The sequence below is a fragment of the Thyridium curvatum genome, assembly GCF_004353045.1.
Source record: "Thyridium curvatum strain D216 chromosome Unknown NODE_39_length_367864_cov_79.813791, whole genome shotgun sequence".
NCBI classification, from domain to species: Eukaryota; Fungi; Ascomycota; class Sordariomycetes; order Thyridiales; family Thyridiaceae; genus Thyridium; species Thyridium curvatum.
Window position 1 is genome coordinate 339,700 of NW_022156794.1, and position 20,658 is coordinate 360,357.

The window sequence follows — 20,658 nt, forward strand, 5'->3', positions numbered from 1 at the left end:
CCCTTCCGAGGGGAAATGGCTTCCGGGGTAAATATCGACGTGGAACATGCTGGCGTGAAGAGCTGGCAGGAGGGCATTCGCATCACGGGGAGAACAGTGAGGCATTTGGTCGATAACCGTCTCTGATGTCGATCGCCGTTTCCCCTCGTGGAGGGGCGGGAGGTGACCATGAGGGATGGGAACACGAGGACAAGACAGAGGCACTATTTGAGAATAGAGGCTCGGCAAGACTGGGAAACGCGCCGACTCGTGGAAAGGCGTAGGTTTGACAGGGATGGCGCGGGAGTCTATTGCTTGTCAGAGAGCCATTGCCGCTGAAATGATACGATTTTCGGGTGTCGTGTACGCGGTCTATTGATCCTTGGTGGAAGGCTGGAGAGGGAAGCGGTCGTGTTGAGACTTAGCAAGGAGGTGCCGTCGTGTTCCACGGAGGATCAACGTGCCCAATTTCTCGACCCCAGGCCGAGTTTTGCGCCGTCGCCTGTGACCTGAGGGTGAGAGGCCCAATGGGGAGAGGGCAAAGTGGTTCGATATGGTCCAGATGGACCAGCCTGGCCACGCTGAAGAGCGCCTGGACTGGACGGCGGCTGAGGTCCTGGAAGCCTGTTGGACGCCTCGTTGTGCGGCTGGGGAGCAGAGGAAAATGCGATCGACGTTGGACAGCCAGCGCGGCAAATTGGGTAGGCAAAAGCAATGTTCTCTATTTGTCCAGACCAGTCGTGGAGCGCAGAGGCTTCTCAAATGTGGAAAAGGCAGATCTCGAGAACTCTGCTGGAGGAACTTGGCCTCTGTCATGCCTGACAAACCAAAGGATCGACAAGATTGGGGGAAATGAAATGACAGTTGCTGACACGAACTGGTTGCACAGGAAGGTGCGGACTGCTGTGAGGGGCTGCACCTTCCGCGAGTGAAGTCTTTCCTGCCCGGAACGCGCATCTGCCAGCAACGCTCTCAGACGCATACCCTTGAAAGTGTCTAGCTGTTTTGCGTCTGAGGCTAGGGGCCGTTTCTGCATGGAACATGGCGGTGTCATGTGGACGCGGTGCTGTCGTCGCGAACTAAGACATTCGGAGGCGAGTCCAAGTTTGTAAACGGGAAGTTTTCGCGATATCTTCTCGTCCCTGTTCCGATGCCAGGACGAGATCAAGATCGTCAGCAACCCCTACACCCGGACATAGAGCGCAGCAGTGTGATCATGTGCACCTGCTTAGACGCGGGTGACAAGATAACGTGGCATATGCATGGTTGACACGGGACGGTGGAGGATGGGAGGATGGCGGAGAGCAGTGGCCGGCCGGTGGCAGACTCTTGGGAATGGCCTGGCGTAGCTGAACGGAAGGCTTTTTATTACGATAACGAGCTGGTTACCCTGATCAGGAGCTCGTAGCGGGCAGCGCATGTCACAATTTGACACGCCGCGTACCTAGGTAGTTAACGATATTACACGACAGCAAGCCTTGTGCCTCCGGGGCGCCTTTGTCCTCGACCTGGTGCGCGTGTGTCACTGGTCGATGGAAAAATGCATTGCCCGGACAGATCTATTTTAATCACTGTAGTACGTTCCCGAAGATCGACCTTTTGCGATAATGACAGATTAAGGAGCAGATCCATTGGAGCAACGGCACGAGGAACGAGCAGTCTTAGTGCTTGCGTGTCACCTCCGTCTGGAGAAAGGTGCGAGGGGGGTTGAGACATGCATGCCGTGCAAAGTCTCGAGCGAACCCCGTCGGCCGCATCGACCGCCCTAACAACGCCGTTGAAGAATTCGGTGACTTGGAGCATTAAAATGATGAATCCCAGACAAGATTCCAAGTACATCAAAACCTGTGGGCAACGGATGTCGGGATGGTCATTCACGACCTGAAATGTCGAGGCTTGGCGTGTGGAAATTGACAAGTCAGAGGCCGGATGTCTCTCGCTGTGCAAAAAGATACATTCCAAGGCACGACGGCGACGCGGGGAGAGCAGGTACCCCTTTACAGGACCTGTCGAAGTGAGTCGACCCGTCCAAGAAAAAAAAAACATTTGATGTTGACATTATTGCTGCAAACCTGCTCCGAACTGGATTTTGAAAACGACCAAGTCGGAACAATGTGCCATTTGGGAGTCTTGAAACGTGATTATGGCCCTTTTCACTCTCACCGTCGCACTGAAGAAGCGACAAAAGCTGTGCTAGTGCTAATTCACCCTTCACCCGATACGGAAAAGTCTCCACGGGGGATTTACTCAAATTAAGGTGCCCGCTAACAATGCACCTAAGAGTTGCGCACGAGCCATGTCGGAATAAATCCCGTGAGAGCTGAATGGCGGTTGCAAGGCGGATGAGGATGGGACGAGGATGAATCGGTAAATATGCTCTAATCACTAGAAAAATACACAGGAGTGGACAGTCGCAGCGTGGCATCAAGCATTCAGGTGGATCGAGGGTTGACGAGGCGTTCCTCACCCCCTGACAGCTAAGGCAGTGTTAAATCAGGATGACTATCATGATGACATAATCGATCAGTTGAGCAGGTGAGGGGTCTTCCTGGTCCAGTCAGTTGGCAGGCGCGGGCGCCTGCATGGTCCAGGCCCTCATGCACACAACCAGATTTGGACGACAGGCAGGGGCTAGCCAGCCTTGTGTTCACATCAGGAATTCTCTACCGCTCGCCGCAGGCATCAACAGCGCCGACTTTCCCGTCTGGAAGGCCCTCCAGTGCCTCTCTTCTCATACCATAGAGGTCTCGCGCAAGGGGGTGGCGAGTAAGCGTGTCAATGCCTTCTGATCCGGCGGCCCCTGGCGGTCAGCCATTGAACCCCCAGCTGCGTCGTCTGCTCCCAGCACCTGTGACCCCGCCCGTTACACCGCCGGAAGCAGCAGTGTCTCCAGCTGCGGCGGCGGCAGAACCTCCAGCAGCAGCGGGAGCAGCAGGAGCAGCAGCAGCGCCGCCGCGCAGGCTGCCCGCAAAGAGACGCCTCGAGAAGGCGCGCGCCGCCTGCACTGTGTGCCGCAAGCAAAAGGCCAAATGCACCGGCGAGAGGCCCTCGTGCCGCCGCTGCGTCCAGCGGCGCTACCAGTGCCAGTACAGCACGCAGCCCGGCGAGACCGAGGCGCAGGCCACGCGGCGCGACTACATGCACATGCGGGAGCGCGCCTCGGCCCACGAGGAGGTGTTCGACCTGCTCAAGAGCCTGCCGCAGACCGAGGCCCAGGGCGTGCTGCACCGCATCCGCGCCGGCACCGACGTCGACACCATCCTCAGCCACGTCAAGGCCGGTGACGTGCTGCTGCAGATGGCCGTGGCGCCCGAGACGCGCTTCCGCTACGAGTTGCCCTACAAGGCCGAGATCCCCGCCGTGTACCTATCCGACAACCCTTACCTAGAGTCGCTGCTCTTTGAGTCGGCGGGGCTCTATCCGGGTGCGCATGGTAGGCGGGACTGGTCCGCCATGGATATTGAGGTGGGCTCTGAAGGATATCAGGACCTCTACTTGAAGCCCTTCCATGCTGCCCAGCTCGTCGACCCTCTTCTGTCCGGCGTGAAGCCGTCGGTGTGGACCAACGTGTGCCAGGACGATGTGCTTATGCGCGACTTGCTGAGCGTGTGGCTCAGATGTGAGCACCATTTCACCGCGATAGTCCAGAAGGATCTCTTTCTGGAGGACATGGCTGCGCAGCGGACCGACTTTTGCTCGTCGTTGCTTGTCAACGTGGCTCTTGCTTATGCTTGTATAGGTGATGCCAGACAATTTCCTTACGAGACTCAACTCACCTGACTATGAACCCAGGTTTGCTACCCGCAATTTTCTAACCGCGTCGAATACTGGAACCCGAACACGCTTCACTACCGATTCCTTGCCGAGGCGAAGCGCCTCTGGGAGCTGGAGGCTATTGCAGCCAGGATCACTACCGTACAGGCGGGTGTGACCTTCAACGTCATCTACAATCTGTCTGGCCTGGACGAAATTGGGCATGCATATCGGATCCATGCCGTTGCCCTCGCTCACCAACTGCACCTCTTTGATATTGAGTCCTCGGTAGGGTTGAGCGAGAGGATGCGAAGAGGGAGGGCCTACACTGCCTGGGCTCTGTACAATTGGGAAGCGTAAGTGCACATACAAAGACGCCTTGGGGTTGGGAAAGATACTGATTGCTCTAGACTCACGGCATTCTCCTTTTTGAAACCTCCACTGCTGACAAAGCCTCCTCCCTGGGTACTGCCGGATCCAGCTAAAGAATCCCAGTTCTACGGCGAGATGTGGGTTAAATATCCGCTGAGCAACAGTCTCTCGCCGTCGTACTTTGGCCTCGTCTTCAAGGCGAAATCCCAGTTCCGGATCATCATGAGCGAGTTTTGCCAAATCGCCTATGACAAAGACTTGAGTGTCACCGTGGACAAGGCTTATGAGCTGTATTGGCGGATGAGAGCTTGGTTCGGCGGCTTGCCGCTACAGCTGGCGGCCAAGAGGATTGTACTTCCCGGGCACTTGCAGCTTCAGTGAGTTATTCCCAAGACGTACCAGCAACTTGACTGACCTGCCACCACAGCATATACTACCACCATCTACTCTTGACCATTTTCGAGCCACTGTTAGACACCAGGACGGACCAGCAGCCGTCTCCGCAGCAGATCGTCGCCGACGCCAAGAGATTCATCCAGACGCTCATTCGGCTCTACTACCTCCGGCACGGCTTCGAGGCGATGGACCTCTTCATCGTGATCCCGCTCATCCTGGCCGGGTACGACTGCCTCGACGCCATCGGCGACGAGACGCCGGCCGAGGAGCTCGAGACGCTGCGGTCGACGCTGCTGCTGGTGGCCAAGGGCCTGTACAACCAGCGGCACAACCACTACCTGGCCGAGGCGCTGTACCGGGTGATCCGGGGCCGGATGCGGGCGCGGGAGGCGGCGCTGCTGCGGGAGGCGATGAGCCTGCCCGAGGACGAGCCGAGCGGGCGCGCGGAGATGGTGCAGGCGGTGCGGAGCCACTGGCCCGTCAGCGTGGTGCGCCGGGCCGAGGACATGGACGGGCGGATGCTGGGGAAGCTTGTGGAGAGCTATGCCGGGATGCAGTTAGGGGAGGGAGAGGGCGGCGGCGGCGGCGGCGGCGGTGGTGGGTGATTTGATCATTGACTGGGGGGTTTGAGGGGTTGGAGGATGGGTATGGTACTTGAACTAGGGAGACTGTTCTTCTGGTGAGGGATTTGAAGATTGATTTGGGTTTGGGGGGTTGTGTGTGTTGCGTTAATTCTCGGTGTGTTATTTGGTTTGTTTGGGTTATCGCGGCTGCTCTATCATTTGCATGGATCGATGATGATATTGGACAGCTCGGGTTATCATATGGTTTTATCATACAGTATCAGGGACGATGGAGTCTCCAAGAGCGAACCCGGCGACGAGATTGCGAAGGAAGTCACGGAGCCGGTCGAAATATAATGCGCATGGAAACAGTTCAATGTTGACTGGAGCCGGATTGATGTATCAGTCATGCCTACTGTTACTTGGCAAATGCGCGCCTGTATGGTACATGTAGGATATATGTAGGGTACCTATGTTGTCCTGTCTGTCCACATGGGTTTTGGAGTCCGTCGTGCCTCACCCTCTGGCCGGCTCGTGAAACCGCAATTCTCCTCCAAACTCCGTAATGCTCTTGCTGTCGGAGTAGCGGTCTTTGCGATGTCCATGGTGGGATCGCTCCACCCGGGCAGAAGACTACGAAGGATCGTACTGGCGAACGGAACTCTGGCTTGTTTTGCAGTAACTACCTTGAGGCGGGTTCAGCTCCTGACGTTTCGTTGCGCCGGGAGAAGAAAAGAACAAGTGCGGCGACATCACTGGCTTTGAGCCGCTGACATTGTGCCAATCTTTGTCGACGGCACCGACCGTATCACAACCGTTTGATCACTCGACAATTGGTGTGATTCCACATGACTTCCAAAACTTGAATTTGAGTGCTAACACTTATTCTCAATCAAGTGGGTAGCCCTCCAGCATGTTGTCCAGAACACTGCCTCTCAACTGGAACAGCAATTATCAAAGTGGCTCAGCATTGGAATCGCTCCAGATGGCTGGCGCCTCGGTGAGATCCCCCCAGAGTTCGGTCCAGTCGACCCTGCTATCTTGCTCTACTCCAACCATTGACTGAAGTCCTAACAGAGATATGTGTCAGCGTAAGAACTATACAGATCGAGGTTTTCAATAAGACTTACCACGGATCATACGGAAGCGTACCATGACCCTTTTTCCATACTTATCACGCCCGCAGGGGAGCGCTAAGATGGGTGTGTAGATCCAGCCCAGATTCTGATATAAACCGCTGTCTGCAATTCTAAATAGCGATGTGTCCAGATCCTGTTGAAACATGTCGACTGTACAGGCCTTGTCCGACCAAGCAAGGAGGGCGCAAGGATATGTCTTGTCAAAGGCAATGCGTATACTTCTCCGAGCAGAAATTGCAATTTTCCTGCAAGCCAGGTGTGGGTGGGTTGGAATACCGCGATAGAGGGAGTACCAGAAGTCTTGGAATATCTTCTGAGCTGGTGTCTGCTGAGCTGGTGTCTGCTGAGCTGGCTCGACGTGATCGACCTTTTCCTCTTCTCTTTGCGGCGGCATCTTAAAAACTTAGAGGTACCAGTGCTGCTCAAGTGTTATGGACACGACAGGGAGCTTTGCGGCAAGGAGATTTCTTTATTAATACCTGGAAATCAAAGGCAATGACAAGCCGGTGAGCCCTGACATAGATGCTGCGGTCCCTACTCATCACTACCTACCCTAGTCGTCACTGTGCACTCTCCAAGGGAACTCGTTCCTCATGACGTCCTGCCCACCGCTGGGAGGACAGCACTTCTGGCCGCTGTGTGGGTTGTGACGATGCCAAGCAGGTGACCAAATAAATGCATAGCAGGTCAATGACCATCACGACACTCTCCACCGCCTTGCCCGTCTCTACAGTCGTCCTGGACTATAGCTGGGCCCTGAGGTGATACAGAATATCAGGCCGCAGGTTCTTGATATCCTCTTAGAGTCGTCTTGTAGTTGCACAGAGGCATCTCTCCAACCCCGTTTCTATACAAGCTGAGGTTGGATTTCTTGGACCGAGGTGTCATCGTCTTAAAGGGATGAGAAAAAAGTGTGTAAAAGATGGAGGCGCATGGCATACACACAAAGCCCATTGCCAATACGTCCTTGCCTTGCTCGCCTCCTTCAACGAGACTGTTTATTGATCTTTGACCCGGCCAAGCTGCCCGGCGCCAACTTCAACCTGACGACCTGGAACCTGGGCCTGCCGACCGGCGACGGCGCTGGCCACCGCGTCGACACCGTCTCGCCGGCCGAGCTGGCGGCGGGCTGGCAGGACATCGACACCAATAAATACTTCTACACGTCTCCCGACGACGGCGCCATGGTGCTCACCGTCCCCGGCGGGCGGGCCCGAGGGCACGGGCTGCGTCACGACGAGGAACAGCAAGTACTGCCGGTCGGAGCTGCGCCAGATCCTCCCCGGCGGCGGCCGGAGCTGGGGCCCCGGCGCGGCGGTCAACAGGCTCAGCGCGACGCTGGCGGTGACGCGGGCGGACGACAGCGCCCGCGGCACGGTGGTGGGGCAGATACACATGGACGCCGGCGATGGGGCGCTGCCGGTGTGCCTGATCAGCTTCGCTGCGGACGGCACGGTGCGCGTCGGCGTGGAGAGGGACCGGAGTAGCGGCAGGCAGGAGGTCACGGAGCTGGGGAGGGTGGAGCCGGCGGGCCGGGTCTGGAGCTACGAGGTGCGGTACGAGAAGGGCGGGCGGCTGAGCGTCGGGCTGGATGGGGCGCGGCCGCTGCGGGAGCCGAGCACGCACGACCTGCGGGCGCCGAGGAGCTATTTCAAGGCGGGGAATTACAACCAGGGGAACTTGTCGAGCGAGGCCAGGTTCTACGCGCTGAGGGTGGAGCATTGAGGGTGTGGTGTGATGTGATGGGTAGCTAGGCACGCAGGTATGTTGTGATGCAGGAGGGGGAGGAGAAGGAAAGGGGGGGTGCTGACTGAGGCATGCGTTTACGAGGGGAGATTTGAGGGTTTGTAGGATTTGTTCGTGTTTTCCTTGGGTGGTGGTGGGCGGCCGCGACGTGGGAGTGGACGGTGGATGGGATGGATGGACTTGACAGGTTGGGTCGGGTCAGCAACTGGTGTCGTACTCCGTAGGCCGGTAGCAAGGGTGTTCGTGTCAGTTCGTGTAACGATCATCACCTTTTCGGGGGGTTTGGCTGGGCTGAAGCTGGGGTGGTGGAGCGAGGGAGCTGCAAGGAGGACCGGGGGATGCATGTGTGCGGTCTGATGGCGGCGGCCGAAAGCTCGTATCGCGGGCACGCATCAGGCATTTGCTTGCCAACACATTTGCTATCTCTTCTGAAGACCGGAAATGGAATCCGTGGATGGGCATCAGGATCCAGGGATCAGCATCAGCCCTCGAGCTCATGGCCTTTTGCTTGTTCACAGTCGAGCATCGCATGATAAAGTGCACTTCGTATTTCTTGCTATTCCACTTACGGAGGAGTAGAAGGGAAAAAGGGCCACATCCGACGGGCCGCGGCACACCAAGCACACTCACTAGTTTGCTGTTTGCCTGCTAGCCCGGGCCCTCTCACTGCCAGTCGTCGTGCCGACCCTCCCAGGCTTGTCTCGATCCAGTCTGACCACCGCCAGACTATTGCATTGAGCCTGGCTAACATTGGATACAGCTAAGCCCAGGCACACGCCCAGAATACCTTACCCCGGCCACCCACACGCACACGCGTGACAAGAAAAGATCTGCGCCGTACGTTTCTCACCAGGTTCGCATTGCCGACACCCGACACATCATGTACTGGGCCCTGGGCGAGGCCCGGACCCTGAAGGGCTTCGTGAATGCACGTACAAGTACGTAGTGGGCAGTGAAATAAGCTCAGAGACCAGTGCCTCACAGCTGCTGTAGCTAGCTGGTAGCTAACTAGCAAGCAGAGCAGTCTAGGTAATGGGAGGCCAGGGTCTCTCAGCTGGAATGCGCCGGCGTGGTCTCGTCTGGTCTGGTCTGTCTTACACCCCGTCTCGGAATAGCGGCAAACCTACTGACGGCGGGTGTGGCTTGTCTTCTCCTGCCCCTTCAACGCATTCCTACCTAACTACCTGCATGCCACCATCCCTTGATTCGTTCTCTTTTTCTCTTTTTCTACTCTCCTTCCTCCCCCAGATAAATTTTATGGATATCTCTCGACTGATCTTCCCCGCCTGCTTTCCTCTCTCGAGCAAACGGATCATCCTGGTCCACACGGAACCACACGCAGTCCACACAATAAGCATATAACCTACTGGAGAAAGGAATAAAACCAAACGACCAAAAGAGATACACGCGATGCGCACATCCCCTCGCAGGTAGCAGTAGCCAGCCTCTCTCCCCCAATGCTCGCCCCGCCCACTCGCCTCGTCTGCGGCGCCGCGGCCCTGCTCTCGCTCCTGCGCTGCCACCCCGTCGCCAGCGCCGCCCTGCACTGGTGGCCCGGCCCTCCTCCCGCCCACGACCACGACCACGCCGTCGGATCTACCACCCTCCCACAGCAACAGCGACAGCCACAACAGCAGCAGATACCCCTCGCCATAGGCACCGGCACCGACACCGACACCGACGATGACGACAACCTGCAAACCTACGACCCCCTCGACCTCTGCGGCCTCGGCAGCGCCCGCCTCTCCTTACCTCTCCTCCTCGACGCCGCCGCCGCCGCCTCCTCGGAGGCCCGGGACGTCTACGCCGCCGCCGCCGACGACATGCTAGTCTCGCGCGGGGCCTGCGCCGACGAGATCGAGGCGTTCCTCGGCGACCAGGCGCGGGCCGTCCTGCGCGGGGCGGGGCTGGAGGGGAGCGACCCGGCTGAGGCGATCGCGCAGGTGACGAGGCTGCACGAGGCGGCGCGGCGGGCGCGGCTGGCGCTGGCTCCGCACGACCATGAGGGGAGGGGAAGGAGCAGCAGGAGGAGAAAGGCTGCGCTCGGTGCCTCTCGGGTCACGGGGTTCGTGCAGCAGGTGCATGACCTCGCGGTCGTGTTTGTGCACGGCGAGTTTGGCGCGCTGCACCTCCGGCCGGAGGATCTTGTCCTGGCTTGGTTGGAGCGCGGTGGGGAGGTGAACCAACAGGAGGAGGAGGAGGGGGACCGGTCTGCTGGTGAGGAAGGGCAGACCGTGGAAGGCTGGTTGAGGTTCGCGAGGGAGACCGTCGGCCTACCGTTCTACCAGACGTACCCGGACCTCACTGCTGCCGCCGACGGGAAGAGTCACAGGCTCAGGCTCAGGCTCGACCGTCTAGCAAGGAATTACCGCCTGGCTATGGCGCAGGAGACGGAGGGCGTCGTCGCGCCGACGGGACCTACGGCGTGGCTGGTGGAGGCGTACGACGAGTGGAAGCGGCGGAGCGGAGGAGCGGCGCGGCCGACCCACCCTCTGCCCGCCGAGGTCGCCGACGCGCACAACATGGCCCGCCTCGTGAGGAGGCGCGCCGCCGGCGACGACGAGTTCGTCACCGCGTTCGCGTTCCTGATGCAGGGCGGCGGCAGCGCGAGCCGGTACAGGGCGCTGGCCAGGGCGAACCGCCAGCTGGCGACGGCCCCGGAGAGCGTGTGCATGCGGGGGCTGGGGCTGGGCTTCTTGGATAGGGTTCTTTCTTCCGCCCGGGCCGCCTGGATGCGGCTGTCGGGCAGCGAGTGCCAGAAGGTCGAGGAGGGAGTGAGCCCGCGCGTGTTCTGTGGGCACTGGGGCAGCGCGATAAGCGCGCTGCCCGAGTTTGGAGTTTAGCGGTAGGCGTGTCGTGTGCATGAGAATGATACCCATTCCGGAGCTTTTTGCTCCGGAAATATTTCCGTCGCTGAGGTTCTCCATGTCCGATGACTCTGGAACCATGGTTATTCTGTTCGTGCTGGTTCGTGACAAGGAGACTAGCGGGTACCTGCTGCAGTAAAAAGGCCCCCAAAGTTGTCCTCCGATCCCAGCGCTCCGGATTCCCCATCGGAAAAGGACACCGTGTTTCTTGAATTCAGAACCAGTATTTTGACTGTGGAACATGGGACGTGTCCCATGGTCTATCTTCAATGGGGTCAAGCCATACCTGTGTACCAAGGCTTTCACCTGGAAAGGGCGGATCTAGGCATGACTGTAGGTTCGTGATACGAAAAAAGCTAGGTTCGCGAGAGTTGGTACGGAATTTTTATGATGAAGCCAATTTCCCCCAGGAGAAAGTAACACAGGGGATAGATCTATCGTTGTCGGATGTCGGATGGGGGTGGGTTACTGTATTCCCCGTGCCCAGGAGACTAGGCAGGTCGATCCTTTGCACTGTGCTGCCATCCCCAGGTCCAAACGGTCGCTAGTGATCGTTTTCTTTGGACGACATATCTTGTTGATCAAGAACTGGACAAGTGCTGTGGCCAGGGAATAGAGGGTCAGCGACAACAGAGTGAAGTCAAGGAGGTCAAGGAACTTGCCTAGTTTACGAGATATTCTTATCATAGCATTTCTAATTGCGAAATGACCTGCAAATTAGATCCGCTCGTCATATCATAGGCTTGTATGTGCGGCAGGTCGCAGATCATTTTAAACGAAAGCTGGGGCAGGTTTGATCGTTCGTGGCATTGCGAGACAGTGCGTTGGAAAGAAGCCTAATGTTCTGTAGAAGAGGCACAAGATTGAATTGAAGAAATGCCTATTGCGAGTAACTATTTGTGCCATGAGGCAGCTGTCCATCTAATAAACGCCCATGCTGGTATCCTGTGTACCGGAACTCCATATCCCCCATATAAATCAAACGAAGAACAACAAACAGAAGAGGACACCAAGCCCAAGAAAACACAACAAGCCACCAGAAACGATCCCCAACAGAAGTCCCTCGCCTATCGACAAAGTTAGCACAGGATCAATCCACATCGCCCGAGAGAGAGAGGCTTACCCGTTCTGCGTCTACTCGTCCCTGACGCACTTCTGCTTCAGCACCTTGCACCGAGAGCAGGTGCCCTTGCCGCCCTCCTTGCTCATGCAATGGCCCGCGGGGAAGAATTTGGCGACGACGGCGTCGCCCCTCGTCTTCCCTTCGGCCGCCCTGCACTGGACGCACCTGGCTCGCGGGCCGGCCTCGACACCGTAGACCTGGGTGTGGAGGCCCGTCCTGTACTCGGCCCGGCTGCGCTCCTCGAGCGGGCCCTTGCCCTGGGCCTCGCGGGCCGCGTCCTTCTCGCGCAGCATCTCCTCCACGCGGCGCTCGTGGTCGTCCTGGACGGCGACGGGCGCATCGCGCGCCGTCCGCGGACGCGCCGTCGGCAGGGGCGTCCTCGTCTTCCTCAAGCTCATCAACACGTCCGCTGCCTCCATGTCCGTTTCATCGAAGGCGGAGAAGCGAGGCTTGTCGTGGCCGGGAGCCGCGGCCGAGGTCTTGGAGGGTCCTCCGCCAGACATCTTGGACAGATATATATATATATGTGTGTGTGTGTGTAGATGTATATATATATTGGAAGAGAGAGAGCGAGAGAGCGTGCGAGCGAGAGAAGTGGAGAGGTGAAGAGATGTGTGTCTGTGTTTGTTTTTTGGATGAGACTCGATACTTGATCAATAGTCTCTCGAGTGAAGGGTGTGTTGGAAAGATAGGGATGAGAGAGGAATCTTTGGGAACAGAGAGGGCCCTTCGCTGCTTTATGTAGACGTCTGGCATGGCTAATCACCATCCTCCGAGAGCCTTTGAGGGGAATTCTGGAGGAGAAGACAGCGAAGGTTTTCCTTCTTCCCGGGGTAAGAGAGCCTTGGTTGACGACAAAAACCACCTCAAAAGGACCTAAATAGCTCGAGGCTTGCAGACGCGGGTGGAAGGCGTGTAGGCGCGAGGAGGGCCCAGACCCCGGGACTGGGATCTGGGACTGACGAACGGGAGAGATGCCCGGAAGTCACGAGCGCTCCGGGGAAATAAAAAGCTGGTGCGAAGAAAAATGCTCAAATTGGGGAGTCGTTGTGTAAAAGGACGCGTCGGGGGGGCCTCAGAAGGGACCACGAGTCCTCGAAACTTGGCTCCCGGGGGACGTAAAGAGCAGCTATTTTAGACGGTCTGTGACTGACTTGATGCACGCCAGACTTTGGTTCGAAATAGTGCCGGGCTTTCTGAGCTTACGGAGGCATGCTAGGAGTTGTGTCGGGGGCGAAAAGGTTGTCCTGGCGTTGTCTGGTTGTGTCGAGGCGGCAGAACGCTGAGAGCAGGTGTCACTGTCACTTCAGATTGACAGCAGCAGGATCCCTGTAGATGGACTTGGAAATATATATAATGAAATAAAACATGGCCTAAAACAACCCTCTGAAGAGAAATTGAAGCTGGCGACACATTTTCCCACAGCAAAGGCCACTGCAACTGACCTGACCTCGCTGTGGACCCACTTTCCACGATGTTCACTAGGAGAGCAAGCACGCGTGGGGAGACAGATGCAGGACAGCGTCACCCATGCTTCTGCGTGAATTATCTACTGGGCCAGTCCGTCCTTTCTGCCTCATGGTTCTGCGACATTTGTCATGGCAATGGACCGGGTCCCGGCCCCAGAGGTATCGTATCCTCTCGAGGTACTGTAGGTCTCAGCAAGTACCTCCAGGTGTCATTTCAACTACGGCAGCCACGGTGTCATTCTCGCGACACCACAACGACAACAATGTCCTTGCTCTGCTACAGTGTGTTGATTCTCATAGCGAGATTCCTGATATCTTCCCGTTCTGAATGGCTGTCATTGCAAGTACACCCTCGAGTCACGGTTCGCGTTCCCGACAGAGATCATGCCCATTCCATGCCTGTACAATTTTCGTCTTCACAATCGTCTTCACACTGTCATACTACTACTATGCATGAGAGGGCGAACGAGAGCACAATTAGCCTCGTAACCATGGTTCCTCCAGATGTAGACCCTCCCGATGTGACAGGACGTCCTGAGCTGGTTGGCCTCGGTGCTCCAGGTTGTGCTCCCGTGCCTGTGGCCCCTTGGGAAGGTCTGGCCCTCCCCCCAGCGATCCCGTTCCCGATCTCGGTGCTGTTCCCAGTGCCAAATGGCGCCTTGCTGTTGCCTCCCCCAGCAGCCACACCACCACCCAGAGCACCACCCCCAGCACCACCCCCAGCAGGCAGTCCCGGCCCATTGGGAGCAACCACCCTGGCCCTGCCCACGCTGGCTGCGTCAGACAGCACCTTTGCTACTGCTGTGTAGGCGGGCCTCTTGACAAAGTTCTGGTCGAACAGGCACGCCTCGCCAGTGCCGGGGAACGTGCTCGGCACCCAGCTGTACTTGTCGGTGAACTGCCAGACCACGACCCCGACACACTTGGCCACGTTGAGGCACGCCGCCACCATGCTGGCGTAGTCGGCCGACTGCTGCTCCAGGGCGCGGCTCGACGCGGGCAGCTCGGGCTGCCGCACGTCGAGCTCCGTCAGCGCGACCTCGAGCCCCAGCGCCGTGAAGCGGCTCAGCGCCTGCACGAGCGTCGCCCTGGGCGGCGTCTGCCCGACGACCATGTGCGCCTGGAACCCGACGCCGTCGATGCGCAGCTTGGCGTCCTGGACCAGCTTGACGATCCGGACGGCCGTGTCGGTCTTGTTGCTGTTGAACTCGAGGCTGAAGTCGTTGTAGTACAGCTTGGCCTGCGGGTCCGCCCTGGCCGCCGCGTCGAACGAGATGGGAATGTAGTCGGTGCCCAGCGTGCGGAAGAAGACGGACTCGCGGAACGTGCCGTTGTCGTTGATGGCCTCGTTGACGACGTCCCAGCTGTAGCACTGGCCGCGGTAGTGCGTGACCACGTTTGTGATGTGCGCGCGGATGGCGGCGGTCAGCGTCTCGCGCGTCCACTGCGTCGTTTGGACTATGTGGAACGTGAGTACTTAACGGCCTTGAGCGCCGGGCGGTTCTCCTATGGTGTCTACTGACCGAATTGGGGCAACTGTTCGAACCATGTCAACGTATGGCAGCGGAACTGCTGGGTGTTCTTGACTGCCAGACTCCGGACCTGATCTGGGTTGGTAAAGACGAAGGCACCCTGCCGGGGCTCTGTGGGCTCCCACTTCTGGCTGTTCTCCGGTGTCAGGATGCCAAACTCGTTCTTGTTGTTGACAACATCCATGTATGCTGTATCATTAAAGTTGTTCGTGTCTGTCGCCGTCCCGAAGAATTGCAACCCGGCCTTGACAGCCAAAGCGTGCAGACCCTGTGCAGGCACTGGCCCGGCTTGCGCAGCGGCCTCGGCCAACAACCCTGCAATTTGCAAAAGAATTCCTCTCCTCATCGTGAAGGTTGTGATATCTCCAGGATATATTCACAGATGTTAGGGTAGAGAGGAGATAGGCAACGTCACCGTCGCCAATGAGAACGGAATGTCAGACAAACGAAACACTTTTCACCAGAGAGAACAGAGAGCATTCGAGAATTGAAAGACGAGCCCGAGGGCTTCAATTGATATTTAAGGGCCGTTACAGGCATGTCTTGGGGTATTGGACCCGAGGTGATCCCCCACACTTGGACCGGGGCTTTTCAGCCTCAGCATGGTCTCATGGGAGGTCACCACGGACGTGTCTAATATTAGCCTAGAACTGTCGAAGGCGTCGAATCCGATTGCCAGCCCTCATGTCAGGGGTAGGCCGATGATGAGACCTCGACTGTCATGTTTCATATGCCATCCCAATCTCCAGTGCCAAGAACGAGTTTCGGAAACCTGGGCGGCGCCGCAAGCTGGAGATCCTCATCGAAAGGAGGTCTCCGACCCGGAAAAATGAGAACCCAAGAGGGGCGTTCAATGGAAAGTTCCCGGATGATTTGAATTAATCTCCTGTCATTTTCGACAAATGCATGACGTGGGATGCGACTTGCAGCATCTCAATCCTCGCTCCTTGTCGACTTTTGTCGGATCGGACGATTGGGTACAGCTCCGATGGCTGTGCATCAAACCGTCCCGGGCAGTCAATGCGTGCACGGTGCATGTCATGCTGTGCCCGCCGCGAGCCTGGATGTGGATGGATGTGAAACCGGGATCGCTCAGTATTGCGCTTCCCTATGTTCTGTGGCGAGCGCAACAGCGAACGGAATATCCGATAACGATAATCCCGAGCCGAGCTAATTATCTCACATCGCTAGAGTCAATTTCCAAACAATACTCTCCCGACGAATAGGCTGCGGTTGGCGCACCTGCTCGACGGCATTGGCTGCCGATGACATCTTGAGATACTCAGCATCCAAGGTAGGTCAATATCTCGATGCCGACGCCGGTAATGCCTGCGTGACAACCCAACGCAGATAAAGACAGGCAATCATTTTGCGGCCCAATCGAGACTCGATGCGCTTCAACATGGCGCTCTGACTGCGAATGCATGTGGTCACACGCTGGTTGCGAGGAGGAGCATCGAGGCCAGGGGCAGGTCGGCGGCGGCGGTGATGCGGACCATTTTTGGTGTGGGGATGGCTGCTCTGGGTCAGGGGAGAGTAAAGGGAAAGATAGGGTAAGAGAAGGGAAGAGAAGTGCCAGCACTGGGCCCTTGCTTGCGATGAAATTGAATGAAGCACGGAAAACCTAGGAAGGATATCAGCACAGGACACAGAGAGGCAAAGGTTACTGCACTGCCCGGGGCCGCATCACCCCACCCCGTTGAGCAAGGCGAGGCGGAACCCCGATGACGATCCCTCGAGGCGCGAATCTCCGCCGATGTGTCATTTCTTGTGGGCTCTTCCTCTTGCCATGGCCACGTGGTGAGAGACACAAACGGGGCGGAGCTGAGGCCGGCCGTCGCACTGCCGCCCGCTAAAAGCCCAGCTCGTCCCCGCCCAGCTGTTGAACCCATCGTCCAGTCATTCATTGTCCCCAGCGACGCGTGTGTCTCAAACAGGTTGCTGAAGAAAACCCCCTAGGCACATTTTGTTCCCTCCGGTCCACGGAGGTAGTGAGGGCATCGGAGAGTGGCTGTGCTTTGTGCAATCCGCAATCCACTTCCGTGTGCTATGGCACACCAGGCTGAGCAGGATCCTCCCGATCTCGTGAATCTTTTTCACTTCTATGTCCACAACAAGCATCACGTGCTTTCCAACAAGCTGCGTAATAGGCCCGGTGTTGCCAGACACACGTCAGACCCGGAGCACCAGCACCGGGAACCCGCATCCGTCCAGCTGGAAGTGCCAACCATCACCTCGCATACGGTGCCTCAACACCAGGGCGCAGCTTGTGCAGCTTGCTGCACAACCGCTATGCCAGACTGGAAGATATTCATACGGGCTGACTAGCCGAAGAACTGCCCAGTTCCTACCTCTTGTCCATTCTTACTTTAATCCATTGTTCCCAGCGCCTCTCGCCTCTAGTAGCCCCAGATTACAATACCAAATATCACGACAAACTTCTCACGCATCAAGCTTCATGGATCCACTGTCTATTATTGCTAGCTCTGTTAGCCTGTTATCTTTCGGCATCACGATCTGTGATGGGCTTGTCGTATATTGCCACACTTACAAGTCACGCGAACGCGATCTCAATGCCCTCGGTGATCACGCTAGGAGGCTGCAAGCGCTTCTTCAAGCAATTGAGAAACGCTTTCAAGATGGGCTCATTGCAGATGCTTCATTCCGCGCTATGTTGATTGATTGCCATGGTGCCTGCGAACATTGCGTCTCTAATGTACAAACTCCGAATGCTAGATTCCTACAGTCTCCAGCGGCTCCGGGTTCGTCAAAGAGAGAACGCAGTAAGGCTGCACTGCAAGCTCTCAAGTATCCGTTCGAGGCAGACCGATTCGAGAAACTCAGACAACAGCTCAATGACTTTCATTTGCCTCTTTCTGGACTACTTCTTGTCATGAACTAGTAGGTTATTTAGGAAACACACAGGCCTTTGTATATACTAACAGTTGTGATTAAGCGACCTTACCGCCGAGCTTCAACGCAAGGTGGACTCCCACTCGACCGCTCTTTCATCAGCTATGTCTTCCCAAGGAAGCCAACTAGCCCTGCAACTTGCCTCCATGGGCCCTTCTATCACGCACGCATTGGATGAAGGCCTTTCAAAACTAGAAGTGTCGATTCAAAAACAATTCTCAGGCCTGGAGAAACAGTGGACCGACTTCCGACGAGGTGAAGATACACGACACATTCTTTCGGGCATGGACATGGCACAGAAGCCGGCAATCCAGCCAAACAACAAATCATCTCCTCTGCTTGATCCACTATGCTCATGCCCTTCGAGCCATCCCCAACTGCATGAGAGAACATGTTTTCGCTGGCGCCAGAACAGGAAGGTCCATGTTATTGCTGGGAAGCTCAGAGTCTTTAGCTCCCTTGTGCGGTTTAGGCTAGAGTTACAACGTGCCCCTGGTGTCTTTGCAAAAGATCTCAAAGTATGTGCGAATCTCACCATACGGGCCACAGTTGACTGGACAGAAGCCTTCAATGTCGTCCACAGAATGGGAACGATAAGCGGGACCAGGGTCAAAGAGTTTCAAAAGTCATCTCAATGGTGCTTGATGGAGCTCCGAAGACTCTTCGATGAAGGGAAAGCCTGGCCTACTGACACGACAACGCATGGTTATTCTCTCCTCCACGTAGGTGCATTCACTTCTCGATTTCAGAAGCCAGAATGCGAATACTGACAACGCACCAGTGTGCAAGTTTTGCATGTGAGAGAAATCTTAATGATGACTCAGCAGCAATTTACTTGCAGTTTCTCAAAGGGCTCATTGATTTAGGGGTGCCTCTGAACGACATAGAGTGTCAGGGGCATAAGTGAGTGATTAACGTCCAACCCGATGACGTTTACATGCCCTCTTCTAACATATTGGACACTAATATATAGTACACCGTTGTCTTGCATAATGTGGCAGTCAAATTTCTGGTCCATTTCATTTTCTCGAACATCGGGAGTGCCACGGAGAATGGCCCCTCGCGAATCGGATCAATTTTACGACCGCATCATAAGTCAATTGATGGAGGTGGGCGCGGAGGTCCCCGGCATAGAAGAAGCCCATACATTTGGCGACATGGGGCCATACCTTCTACCGATGCTTTACAGAGGCACGATCAGCCCAGACAATGGTAAGAAATAAAAAACCAGTACACTATTGAGGTGCTCTTGTGCTAAACTCTTCAGGATTTGGTTATGGGGCCTTATCCTGCGCCTTGATTCAGCAATCGGAACTCGACGTTCGCCGCCTGCTTTCCCGGTCACAGTCTCACATTCTAGAAAAAAGTCGAAGGATGGAAAGCCCGCTCCACGTTGCAACATATTGGCCCAGGGGAGTGGAACTGCTCCTACAACTTGGTGGAGAAGCGGTTGGGGGCATCTTGAACACGCCAAACGCCTTCAATGAGTCGCCACTCGACTACGCCCTCCAACTTGGCCAACTTTCATCCGTTCGGCCCTTGGTAGATGCAGGTACCAATATCGATCTCGAAGGGACATTCATTATTGAGTGTGCAAATATTGAAAACTGGAATGCAACACAGTTCGACGAGATAATTACTTTTCTGTGTCAAACCCTGGCAGAGAGACGGAAAAGGATGCTATGCCTCGCCCTTGAGTGGCTTCCCGAGCACGAGACCTGCAGGCTCGGATTGAAAAATGAGGACATGCTACAGAGCACCGCGTTTGAGGTCAGTGAGCTGTTTCGACAACAGCGCCATCACTTGTATCCTTTGTTCGAAAACGTTCGACCGGGGTCCATCTACCACTCGGGGTGTCTTAGCCGTACTTTGGCGCAAGCACTGCTCGGGGTTGGTTTCTCGAGCACAAACACGACTTTCCACGGCTTCACACCATTGATGGCAGTTGATCTGAAATATTTGACAAGTCGACGAGGTTTGAGCTCTACAGTGGACCTAGTTACCTGGTTCCTTGACCAAGGCGCCTCTTTGCAGTCCTCTATCCCAGTCTCTGCTTTGAGGGGCTTCCAAAGTCAACCATCGACAACCTTCTCGGGGTTCAAGACCGTTCATCGGATTGCCTATGTGTATGGAGATGGACCGAACTTTTCTGCTTTTTCAGCGGCTGACCATTCACGGATTGATCATATGCGTGGCATCGTCAGTGATACCTCAACGGATCCGTGCATATGCTATTGCTCGCTGAAAGGCTGCACTCCAGCTACTCTATTCATCCGCGGCCTCTTCAGATTTGCATACCTCAAAGGTAGCCAGATTCAAACACCCAGAGATCCGACCCAGTTGAGGGAATTGAAGCGGCACATGAAGCTCATGTCTACCCTCCTGTCGGACAATCAAACTCCAGACATTGTCACCGACATTATTCGGGTCATTACATTCCATCGTCTTGAAATGAAACATACATGCTGCAGTTACATATCTCAAGAGTCCAGAAAAGATGTCACTCCCGATATTCTCGCCGGAAGATACAAGATAGTTGACATCATGGAGCCGGAGGAGGTGGCCGAGATACAGGAAGAAGATCAGCACCAAGCGCTGCATCTTGAAGCACTGGTGGCAGAATTCATTACCAAGTACAAGGAGGAAAATACTTCCTTCTATGACTTCTTTTTTGAGTATTGGTGGCAACGAATGATCGAAGTTGAAGCGGAAAGAGAGCATATTTGTGCAGATGATCTTAGAGAGATCCGTAGAACTGGTGTTGTTTTAGATGGAGAATAATGAAACTACTTGCTCCGAGACTAAC

At 56.2% G+C, this 20,658-nt stretch overlaps 7 protein-coding genes across 7 annotated transcripts; 3 read left to right on the top strand and 4 right to left on the bottom strand.

Annotated features, from left to right (window-relative positions):
• Window positions 1-2,757: 2,757 nt before the first annotated feature.
• E0L32_006789 (uncharacterized protein) lies at window positions 2,758-5,105 on the top strand (the record flags this gene model as incomplete). The annotated part of the gene is made up of 4 exons (XM_031141461.1): window positions 2,758-3,693; window positions 3,772-4,088; window positions 4,143-4,481; window positions 4,532-5,105. The coding sequence occupies 4 exons, from the start codon at window positions 2,758-2,760 to the stop codon at window positions 5,103-5,105; spliced, it is 2,166 nt and encodes a 721-aa protein (XP_030994620.1).
• Window positions 5,106-6,017: 912 nt separating this feature from the next.
• Window positions 6,018-6,596, bottom strand: E0L32_006790 (uncharacterized protein; the record flags this gene model as incomplete). Its single annotated transcript, XM_031141462.1, has 2 exons — window positions 6,018-6,133; window positions 6,194-6,596. The coding sequence occupies 2 exons, from the start codon at window positions 6,594-6,596 to the stop codon at window positions 6,018-6,020; spliced, it is 519 nt and encodes a 172-aa protein (XP_030994621.1).
• A 797-nt stretch (window positions 6,597-7,393) lies between these two features.
• Window positions 7,394-7,924, bottom strand: E0L32_006791 (uncharacterized protein; the record flags this gene model as incomplete). Its single annotated transcript, XM_031141463.1, has 1 exon — window positions 7,394-7,924. The coding sequence occupies one exon, from the start codon at window positions 7,922-7,924 to the stop codon at window positions 7,394-7,396; it is 531 nt and encodes a 176-aa protein (XP_030994622.1).
• A 1,481-nt stretch (window positions 7,925-9,405) lies between these two features.
• On the top strand, window positions 9,406-10,791 carry E0L32_006792 (uncharacterized protein; the record flags this gene model as incomplete). The annotated part of the gene is made up of 1 exon (XM_031141464.1): window positions 9,406-10,791. The coding sequence occupies one exon, from the start codon at window positions 9,406-9,408 to the stop codon at window positions 10,789-10,791; it is 1,386 nt and encodes a 461-aa protein (XP_030994623.1).
• A 1,158-nt stretch (window positions 10,792-11,949) lies between these two features.
• E0L32_006793 (uncharacterized protein) lies at window positions 11,950-12,441 on the bottom strand (the record flags this gene model as incomplete). The annotated part of the gene is made up of 1 exon (XM_031141465.1): window positions 11,950-12,441. The coding sequence occupies one exon, from the start codon at window positions 12,439-12,441 to the stop codon at window positions 11,950-11,952; it is 492 nt and encodes a 163-aa protein (XP_030994624.1).
• Window positions 12,442-13,843: 1,402 nt separating this feature from the next.
• Window positions 13,844-15,285, bottom strand: E0L32_006794 (uncharacterized protein; the record flags this gene model as incomplete). Its single annotated transcript, XM_031141466.1, has 2 exons — window positions 13,844-14,865; window positions 14,931-15,285. 2 exons carry the CDS (start codon window positions 15,283-15,285, stop codon window positions 13,844-13,846), a joined length of 1,377 nt encoding a protein of 458 aa, XP_030994625.1.
• A 2,112-nt stretch (window positions 15,286-17,397) lies between these two features.
• E0L32_006795 (uncharacterized protein) lies at window positions 17,398-20,633 on the top strand (the record flags this gene model as incomplete). Its single annotated transcript, XM_031141467.1, has 5 exons — window positions 17,398-17,840; window positions 17,896-18,574; window positions 18,634-18,755; window positions 18,826-19,064; window positions 19,120-20,633. The coding sequence occupies 5 exons, from the start codon at window positions 17,398-17,400 to the stop codon at window positions 20,631-20,633; spliced, it is 2,997 nt and encodes a 998-aa protein (XP_030994626.1).
• Window positions 20,634-20,658: the final 25 nt, after the last annotated feature.